The sequence below is a fragment of the Triticum aestivum genome, chromosome 5B, assembly GCF_018294505.1.
Source record: "Triticum aestivum cultivar Chinese Spring chromosome 5B, IWGSC CS RefSeq v2.1, whole genome shotgun sequence".
Taxonomy (NCBI): domain Eukaryota; kingdom Viridiplantae; phylum Streptophyta; class Magnoliopsida; order Poales; family Poaceae; genus Triticum; species Triticum aestivum.
This window is the reverse complement of record NC_057807.1, coordinates 562718056-562728785: the sequence shown is the minus strand read 5'-3', so window position 1 is coordinate 562728785 and position 10730 is coordinate 562718056. Positions and strand designations below refer to the sequence as shown.

Sequence of the window (10730 nt, the reverse complement as noted above, 5' to 3'; positions counted from 1 at the left end):
GCCTCAGCATCACGTACTTCTTCGGCGGCATGGCCGGCGGAAGGATAGGGAGGAGGCGGGGGTTTGGGAGGAATGGAGAAGAGAGGGGTGAGCGCGGGAGGAAACAACGGGAAAAGGGCTTCCAGTCAGCTTCCATTCACCGACAAAGCAGCCGCACGCCGCTTTTCGCTTGTGCCGGCGCGCCCAGGCAACACCCGGCCATTTGGGTTCGGAACGGGATCGCCGACTCTGAATTTCACCCAAACCAGCGCTAAACGAGATCCTGGGGGCGCGACTGGACTGATTTTCGACCACCGGCGCTAAAAATTCGTCTTGGGGGGCCTGTTGGGGACGCGGCTGGAGATACTCTAAGCATGCAGGAATCAACCATAACTAAATGGAACAAAGCAATCATCTTCTCCTGCCGCTGCTGCTCTAGTCCAGATAGAAGATGTCTGTATAAGCCACCGCCACAGCACAGGTGACAAGCAAAACTTACACAAGAAGTGAAAGAAAAACACAAGGAAACAGAGCAAACGGAGAACTTGGCTCTAGCCACTCTTCTTCACACATGAGCTGCCTATGAGGGATGGAAACCCCAACCCCAACCACATGCACATAAACACACAGCCTTCAGTTCACTTCCAGCCCTAACAAGTAACAGCAGCAGGAGCTGTACCCTAGCTGCATAATAATCCATCTCTCTTGTGGGACAAGAGGTACACCTCACACCCCATAGCCCATGCCGCTCTGTTGCCCTCGCCTGACATCTACAGCCTAGCAAACAAACGCATGGGACGGCTCCGGAGTTCGGACGACCAAAAGCCCGGCGTCGGCAGCTCACTCTCTCACTCATACGGTCATTCACAGGGGACGCTTCCGCTCGCTGGCGATGCTGAGGAGGCGCGCCACGCCCTTGGTCCACAGCTCGTACTCCCTCTGGCTGGTGCACTCGAACTCGATCACCCGGTGGTCCGCCGTCCTCAGCCCGAAGTAGCGCCGGTGCTCGCCGTCCTCCAGCAGGTGCCGCCCGGGCCACGCCGCCACGTCCTTGCACACGTCTATCACCACGCCTGCAGCGACATGGATGATGGATCAGACCTCAGAGCCATGGATGGATAATGAGATGATGTTACCGTTGTTGCTATGATGGCCTGCCACTCACCTTTCTTCTTCTTGGTGATTGTCCCTGCAACATGCCGGCTCTTCATTTTCAGAGAGACCTGCAAGCACGCCATCATAACAACTAAGCAAAAAAGTCCAGAGTTATCCCAAAAAGGGTTCGATACAGCTCAAGACATGAGCATTTACCAGGCCCATTCGGTTGATGTACACTGATACGACCTTCCAGTGCAGTGCACCTGCAGATAAAATGATCGTGAAACAGCAGCGTCAGTACATGTGCCTGCACTTTTAACACATTGATGAACCAGAAATGTATCACCACACAGCACCTTTCCGTGTGCGTTTAAGGAGCTCGGTGCCGCGAACAAGGAGTTCTTGGCTGCACACGCCCAGGAAGTTGTTCTCCTCCTCGAGCGAAAGATCGCTGATGCTGCTCCCGTTGCTCTCCAGCTTGCGATGCTGCTGCTTTTGGACAATCTGCTTGTGATGGTGCCCTCCTCCTGCACCTCCTCCTCCTCCCATCGTCCCCTTCTCGACCGGGATCACCGCCGCTATGTTCCACACCTCCTTCAAAGCCCTAGCCCTCAATGTGGCTGCACCTCTCAATGCTGCAAACACAAGCACACATTATGACCATCCAACTCAAGCTTAAGAAATACTCCCTCTGTTCCAAAATAAGTTTGAACTAAAACATGACACTTATTTTGGAACGGATGGGAGTAGTCATCATCCCATCAGGTGGAAATAAATCACAAACCAGTAGCAGCAGCAGCCGTGACCGTGACGATGTCGCCAGGCGTCCTGACATTCACCGCCGAGCTAACAACCGCCTCCAAATGCTCGCGCTCAGCCCCCAAGGACTCCGCGGCCTCGACGCATTGCGCGGCCACGAGCGTCGCAGCAGAGGCCATGGCCATGTCGGTGCGGGCCGCGCGATCGTCCTTGCCGGAACTTGAGGCCGCAGCGGTGGCAGCAGCAACGGCCGCAACCGCAGCAGCCACCGCCGCGACCGAGACAGCGGCATGGACCTGCGCGTTGTGCGCTCGCGTCTCCTCTTTCTTCTTCTCCTTCCTGTCCTTGAGCCACCGGCCGACCGTCTTGCTGCCGCCTCGGTACGCCTGTGGCTTCGGCGTGCCCGCCCTGCAGTACTGCATGAGCAAAGAGATTGTCCAATTAACAAAGAGCATTCTGAAGGAATTTCATAGTTCTCTTTTCTTTTGTTCAGTAGTCACTTCCTGGTCCAATGGACACCATTGAAGATCAAACATGCTTAGATGCTAAGAATTTATTCAGGTGAACTAGGGCATGCATGACCTAGAAGTGGTAGATTGAACCCAAATTTCCGGGTGGGTCCTTATAACTCTCTCATAGTACTACTACTACTAACAATTATTCAAGGCTCGTCGGCCAGCAGAAACCACTGTGTGTGCACAACGTTAAACTATAGTACGGCATAAGTATGTCTCATAATTGAGCAAAAGCGTGGCACATACTGGCGCATACTACATGTACACCAGTAAACAATGTACAAACACAGAGGATAAATGGACACAATGATGAAGCGGCGTGGAAGAAAACAGCAGCATTGGTCCTAGATCAGATAAAAGAACGCATCATCACTAACACACCAGATTAGAAAAGCTGGAGGAATAAAACTCGATTAGGGACCAAAAAGGCACGAGCCTAGCGTCATGATGCAGGAAAGCGAGCAGAGCAGACCGAGCTTAAAGGCAAGGACTGCATGCCTGCCTGCTAGAGTTGAGTACCTTTTACCCAGAGAGAGAGAGAGAGAGAAACGGGGTACATGGAGAGTGACATCGTCAGACTGAGCGCGCACAGTGTTCGCTTGCACAAGCAGCAGCAGACCAGAGCCCAGAGGCCAGACTGAGACGGTACCCGGAATCGGGGCTTCATTAACGCACACCAAGCAAGCAACACAGTAAAAATCCATTCTTGTAAGAAAAAAAAAGTGTTTAGCACAACAGGAAGAGGTTTCAGGTTTAGGGGGGCTAAACAACTGTGATTTAGCTCGGCTGGAAGGACCAGAGTGGCCCTGTGTACGGCCTGCCTATCCTAATCAGATCTTTGACCTTGACCTCTCCTAAGACTTGTCTCTCTTGGGGCTGGGGGGCATGTGAGCGGGGGGCATTCCTGGACTTTTTCTTCTTTGCACTTAATCCCAAAATAGGGTTGAACAGTTGAACCTTTGGAGGCATTTCAGATTTGCTTTATCATGAGCTAATAAATTATTCGACGAATAGTTTTTAAAAGAAAGATGCTTTCCAGATTACAAACTAATAATTCGCCAAGCCAGACAAACCAGTGTATAGGCTGGCCTGCCAGTATGACATACCTCTTTGTCTTTGGATATCCAAGCACACTACTCCAGCACCATACCGTGCTGGCCCCCAACAGTAATTTCTAATTTGTACGTAGTAAGATAGTAGTACATGCAGTGCAAGAACGTTTCCCGTTGAAAAAATAACAGAGAGGAGATGGAAGGAACAAAGCAAATTATAACTGTTGTGAGCACGCCACCGAAGTGACACTTAACAGCTACCACAGTGAAAAGGAGAACAAGGTACATGAGAGATAAAAACAAGGCATGAAGAACAAGAGCTAGGCAGAAAAGAGGGAAAGGGGTCACTTTTTTTGACAGATGCGCAACAGGATCCTACATTTGGAAGAAGAAAAAAAGGATGCTTCACTCAAATCAAGACTTTTTTTTTTCCAAAGATCTTTACAGAAACCAAGGCCGCCTACAAAAACAAAACATATAGACATGTGTGCTACTAGTTTGTTTGACAATCCATGTAAATCTGTAAATGTGCTATTTGTTCATGGACACACAAATAGGTACTGTAAAACTTGAACCACCCGGTGCTGGTGCTGGTGCAGCTGCATCCAAAATGGGCAGAGGCTTCAAACTGAAAACAGGAGTTGTCGGCGGGGGCGAGGGAGAAAAGGACATGGCCGTGGCAAAACATTGCACCATGGGCGCCGAGATCGCAGGCTCTTGCTAGCAAGGAGAGAGAAAGCGAAAGGGACTAGTAGGCAAAACAAAAGATGTGGGGGAAAAAGAAAAGGGTTACTATGGCCAGGTGTTTTATCGGAATGAGAGAAAGGCAACGGGGCCTGTTCCTTTTTTTATTTTTCTCTTTGGTCTCTCTCTGGAGAAAAATTTGTGCACAGGGAAGGCTGCAACGCTGGTCTCTTTGTCCCAGGCAGCCTCTCAGTGTCCCACAGCTTCCTATAGTTAGAATTTTCATGAGCAAATGACTCTTCTGGCCTCGGCTGTTCTACTTCTACCACAGCCAAGCTGTGGTTTCTACTGTGAAAGTCTACAATGCTAGTGATCTTTAAAATGATTTGATATTTAGCTGAGAAATTATGTCGGTATACTACACCTTCAGTTCATAATCCTGCCATGAACTGAACAAAAACAGTGTGCAAACCATAGTTGAGCCACAATATGCAGGGAAAAGTTCTGCGAACAGATACATTTTCCCCTGGAGAAATACCCTAGCAAGGACAATGGAACTACTAGTAAAAAGAAAGCTGCGGAAAAAGCTTCATCATTTAATCTACTTTTTTCGGGTTTTCGGATGTTGTAGAGCGCGGAAAAGATGGTTTTCCCAGTAAACAAACACACGACCGTCAGTCGTGCACACGGCTGCTGGTGTACGATCTCTTTTGGTTTCTTCCTGAAACTCTAATTAATTTCACACATCAACACAGTTCGTCCACTAGCGCCTTGGTCTTTGTAACTTACTCCCTCCGCTAAACTAATATAAGAGCATTTAAAATACTAAAGTAGTGATCTAAACATTTTTATATTAGTTTACAGAGGGAGTACACCTGATTATTAAAACGCCTACGAGCATCCAAGGATGGTACTCCTACTACTACTAGAAACTTGGCACGATTACTGAGCCACAAGGCAAGGCTGAAGAAGGCAGCATTAAAAATTGCGGCCAGGTAGTACTAGAACTGGCAGTACCGCTGCACTAGTAAATCACGAGCACGTAGAACAGGCGCCTGGAAAGTAGCGCGAGTGCGGAGCAAAGGTGACAGGAAGTGAACCTGCGAGTCATCAATCTCCGGCGAGACCGGCGGGCTGTCGGTGAGGGAGCCGCCGCCGTTCAGCGGGCCGCTGCTGTGGGAGAGCCGTCCGGATGTGAGGGGCGCCACCTCCTGCACAACAAATTTGCATCAAGGTTCACTTCCACCGATCAATTTAAAGTGGTACACAGTAGTATAGATTATTTAGTACTTTTAATTCTGCTAACCGCGAGAGAAGAATTGCAAAATCAATTCTGGGAAGAACCGAGAAATCGATGATAAGTTGTTGCCCTGACCACTAATCTGGGCTTTTTGTTAATTAAAAAGAAGAGAGAAAAAAAGGTTGGGATTACACTTCTTCTAATTTCCCTCGTAGGAGAAGAATCTCGCCTTTGGCCGTTTCTCCTTGTCCAAACATGGGGTCAAACGGAAAACGAAGAGAATAGAGGTTGAATTTGACGAGAGAAGGAACCGGAGCGGTGAGAAAGGTCAAGAAGATGATCACTAATTCCCATCAAAGGGGCTGGATTTCGTACTGGAGCGTACGCCGGGAATCCTCTGACAGAAATCACAGGAGATAAGGAGGAAACCACGAACTCATCACAGAAACGTACTCCAGAGCAGTAACCACCGGTAGTAATTCTCAGTCGAATGCTGCTGAGCGTCGAAATCCCAAATAAAAAACGACTGAAGCACACGCTTTAGCACTGTTATTATTAAACAAAACGAAACAAAAAGAGAGAGAGAGAGGTCAGTCAGATGCTGCCATGCCACAGACAAAACGGAACTCGCCGGTTACAAACTGAAGTTCTAGTAGAAAATAAACGGATCGTGAGTTCTAGCAGCTCTGATCGGAGAACGCTCTTTTCTTTTGCCCGGAGATAGAGGAGAGGAGAGGAGTGGGGAGGAACGGCGAAAACGGAAGGAGGAGGGCTCACCGACTGCGCCAGGATCCGCTCCATGATGAACTGCGAGGTGGCCGCGGAGGCGAAGGAGAAGGAGCTGCCGGCCGTGGCGGCGCCGTCGTCGAGCTCGCAGCAGGCGGGGTCCTCGGCGATGGGCGCGGCGAGCAGGGGCGCCGGCGACGGCGGCCGCGGGCGGGGCACGTCGACGGCGGAGGCGCTCCAGGAGCGGGAGAGGAACTCGAGCGGGTCGAGCGGCGGCTCCGGCGGGCGGAGGTCGCCGGCGGCGAGGCGGGCCCGCGGGTGGTGGGGGTGGTGGTGGTGGTCGCCCATGCAGGCAGGCAGGCAGGTGGGCAGGCGGCGCGGCGGCCGTGGGCCAGGCAGGGAACGCGGAGCGGTGGAGTGGGAGTGGGAGTGCGCGAGTGTGTTCCGTGCGTGCGTGCGCGCGCGAGCGAGTGAAGTCGGGCGCGTGACTTGGCTGCGGCTGTGTGCGCACCGGGGGAAGTGGGAGGTGCTGGTTTCTGGGCTGGTTTTATAGATGCCATTGCCAACCGCGCGAGCGTCTCTTTGCCGAGCCCTCCGCTTTCGTTGCACGAGGCGCCGGGGCCAGTTGTTGCGACGTGGCTCCGTGGCGTCTTCGTGCACTTGTCGATCGCTTTGCACGGCCAAAGGTTTTTCCACCGCCGGTAATTAAGGTAAGGTGCTTCTTCCAAGATGGCATAAAATTCATTTTTTTAGCATCAGTACAGACACAAGCGCTTGTGTCTGTACTGATGCTAAAAAAAATGAATTTTACAAGAGAGTCATTTCCGTCCCCTAAACTTGTCCCAACCTTTGTGCTCTCACATATTGTTGTCACGTTTATGTTAGATCGCACACCAGTATAGAAGACTAAGCCATCATGAAACGGTCACGTGCCTCCACCGGCCACCATAGTGTGATTTTGATTGTGCCCTAGGTCGCTGAACAAATGCAATCCTAATCACATTTGTCTCGCCTATTTAATAAAAGATTTCCGTGTTGCGTCTAATTAGAAATTCTCGAATGAACCACCGTCCACAGTTGGGCTCATATCCTTTGCTCGGATTGCTTCAATTATGTCTTAACTTTTTCTTTTCTTCGAAATTGCTTCACGCACGACAGTTTGCGCACGATCTGCGAACGATGTGTCCTACCCAACAGTTCGGCTGCGTGCACGCTCACTGTTGCTGAGTTTGCGCACGCTTCACGCACGACAGTTTGCGCACGATCTGCGAACGATGTGTCCTACCCACGTAAGAACCGTGCAGGCGTCGGCCGCACCTTTGTCGTGTGTATAGCAGCGCTGTTTTGTTCTTGGGTGCGTAGCGAGGCTGCCTAGAAACAGTTCATGCACTGCTGTGTGCCAACTGTCAAGATTAGGCCGAGTTTTTTTTTGTCGTTAGTAGGAAACCGATCTTGCGAGGTTTGAATATTCTTACAGATACTAGTTTCAAATAAATCTTCTAGATAACATGCATATCAGCATAAATTTATGGGATGACGTCTTTCTTCTTTCTAGTTATCGATATTTGGAAGTATATAACGATTATGGCGCACTTATAGTTTCAGCTATATATTGTTCACCTTCCGAATGTGATGTTACGCATCCTAGTTGCCAACACATAGTGGTAGAAACGCCTCGCAAAATTTAGCTCGGTTTTTAAAGTTTAGCTGACTCCCCTTTAAAATGATCAAAAGGAACCGAAAGTGTGAGCCCACCCATGGCTGATTCAATGTTAACGGTTCGCTCTTTCAAAGCGAAAACTTTTTCTTTGATCATTTGAATTCAAAAAAAATGCTTATGGCAATTTTTATACACGAGAGATTGCAAGTTGCATGGCAATTCCGCCCTCAGTTTGTTTTTTGTCAGAAAATTACCGTTCTTGTCAATTAAATTTGACATCCTCGCGTCAATACAAGTTGCTATAAAAAAAATGTTTGATTTGCCGTGGGCAAATCCCAAACGTTGGGGATTTATCATTTCAGAAAAAGGAAAGAGAGGCTGCATCATCTCTGGTTGACGCCCACGCTCTGAAGTGGCGCGGCCGCGCACAGCACAGCACATCCCTTCGATCAGAACAAAAAGGAAAGCTGTAACGCTTCCCGTTTGTTTTCCTGCCAGTCGCCCCTTGATTACCGCGTCTTTTTCTTCGGCCGGAGGAGACGTACGCGAGTGGATGGCCCAGCTCGTCACCCGCCATGGCCTCGTCTGCTTGAGCTCGTAGCCATTTTTGTTGTCTGCTCTTGCCGTGGTTTAACTCGGAGGCCCGCGCAAAGCTCTCGCCAGAGAACAGCTGAAGATGGGAGGCGCTGGCTAGCATGGCAGCGAGCGCATGGGCCACTGTTGGGAGTACCGCGCTGACGGCAGCGCGCTGTAAATGCGTGTCGCTGCACACGGCCGCAGCGTGACACGCCGGGACGGGGCCCGGTGGCTCCCAGCCGAGACTACGGTGACCTGCTCATAAGTGAGTGGAGGAGCGAGTGAGCCCGATCGTGTACTACAACTCGGTGGATTGATCATGCTAACCCTTAAATCCTTAATTGGATCCCTCTAAAAGTCGTCGACGGTGGGCCTGAATGCCTTCGATAGCAAAGTTCGCGAGGGTACCGTACATATATGCAGAGATCGTTCGTGAGAGATGGAAATCAATTCCTAAGGGCTGGCTGGCTCCACCCCAGGCCTGAGACTGAATCTTGAGCCGAGCGCATTGCGGAGTGAGATTCACGCAGAGGCCGGCAGCAGCGGCAGCAGCTAATCGAGGGCGGTGGTTCGAGTGCAGTTGTCAGCAGGGAAGCTCACGTACGCCCATTAAGTCATGCATGCACACACGGCTGCATGCCAAGTTCATCCGTACGCACACACATCACTAGTTTGTGTTGTTTTGTTGTTGTTCTTGTTGAGATGTCCGTCGTTTGTGTTGATCCGTTAGATTGACACACCAAGTGGGTCGTTAGCAGGACTTTTGCGACCAAGCTGTACGTACTCTACGTGATATCACAACTACTCTATATATAGTGAAGCCACTTAATTAAGGTCGCTAGAAATCTCCGTTTCTTTGTAGATAGTATATTGGATAGTTCTCTACGCCCATGCTATCCGTACGTTTTTGTGTTGTATATTTGTTCAAACATATAAAAGCATTTTGCAATTTTCACATGGCAAGTTGGTTCAAAATTAACGCATAATATCAAAGACCGGCCACCACATTGTGTTTAGTGAAGTGATATAGTATACGGAAAGAAAAAGGAAAAGGAAAAACTGAAAAGATTTTTTTGTATGAAACTCAATGCAAGATCAATGGAATATCACATTGACTGAGACATAATAACAAAGCCTAAGTCGACTGAGACTTAGCAAAGCTGATTTATAATTGCTAGAGTTAAACTCTTCTTTGGATCCCCGCAAAACAAAAAACTCTTCTTTGGATAATTTGACGTAAAGGTCTAGTATACATTTCAACTGTGCAGCTCTGTTATTATGCTGGATTTTTTGCGATTTTTTGCTAGAGTTATTTTTACTTTCCATTTCTGGGCAAAAATATATACTACATACGAGACGATACGATACGATATGTCCTGTATTATCCAAACCCTCGGCAGCCCAGCACCCATTCGCCATGCGTACGTACGGAGGCGACCTAGCTGTACGAGCAAAACGTACGAAGCCATATACCTCGTGCCCCTGTCCCCCCGATCGATCCGTCGACGAGCCATGCCCAGGGTCGACTTCTTCTCTGGTGCTGTGCGTGGGACATCCACCACGCACCAGCACCACAGCTGGCGATCGACGGCGACCAACGTCGAGTTGGAGGCCAGGCGAGATCGATCGGTCTATGATATTGATCTATCCAATCATTCCACCACAACAAGCGGTTGCTTTCTCAATGCCCCGGCCGGCGCCGGTGCCCAGCTACCTATGGCCTGGTCACAGGGTCAGCCTGGCCACTGTGCCCGGGGCCCTGCCGGCCGGCTACCGCTACCGGACGCACGCAGCAAGGCTAGCCAGCCAGCCAGCTATGGCCGATCCGTGGCGTGGCGCGCGATGACTTCACGAGATCCGCGGCACAGTGCCGGAGGAGCGCGAGCAATGGCGGCATGCGCCATGCGCCATGCGACACGAGGCGGACGAGCCCATCCCGCCGTGCTGGTAGAGAGCAGCCTCCGGCAAAGGACAAAGAGTTGCTCTTGCATTCTGGTGGAGCTAGCTGGTCGCGCAGCCTGGTAGAGTGGAGTGTGGTCTCCATCGCAGACAAGCATGGCGCCGCCTGCTGCATGCTGCGATCGTTCGATCCACCACGTACGACCGGCTAGCTTGCATGCACGACTGCGAATCACTATTCACCTGGGAAACACCGAGCTCGACGAGATCTCCGTTCGACGGTAACGGGGTAGCACATTTTTATGTGCAACATTAAATGAGAAAAGTAGTCGTCGCAAAAAGAGAATGTTCCGGTCTGCTGCAAATGAGAAAATTCGCTCAAAACATTCTCCCCAGGAAAAAGGAACCTATAGTTGTGCAATATGCATGCGGTCATATACATGGTGGATACGAGGAAACTTCCGTGCCATTATTAGAGCTTGTACCCAGATGGCATCATGTTATGTGTTGCGCCAACTTGCTTTTGTCTAGTTCGTAACAGG

The 10730-nt window shown here is 50.2% G+C and overlaps 1 protein-coding gene across 1 annotated transcript; it reads right to left on the bottom strand.

Annotated features, from left to right (window-relative positions):
* Positions 1–422: 422 nt before the first annotated feature.
* Positions 423–6581, bottom strand: LOC123113240 (VAN3-binding protein). Its single transcript, XM_044534433.1, has 7 exons — positions 6105–6581; positions 5188–5298; positions 1862–2252; positions 1434–1712; positions 1291–1340; positions 1145–1202; positions 423–1052 (listed from the first exon to the last, which is right to left on the bottom strand). The coding sequence occupies exons 1-7, from the start codon at positions 6399–6401 to the stop codon at positions 844–846; spliced, it is 1395 nt and encodes a 464-aa protein (XP_044390368.1). The 5' UTR covers positions 6402–6581; the 3' UTR covers positions 423–843.
* Between the last annotated feature and the right edge of the window lie 4149 nt (positions 6582–10730).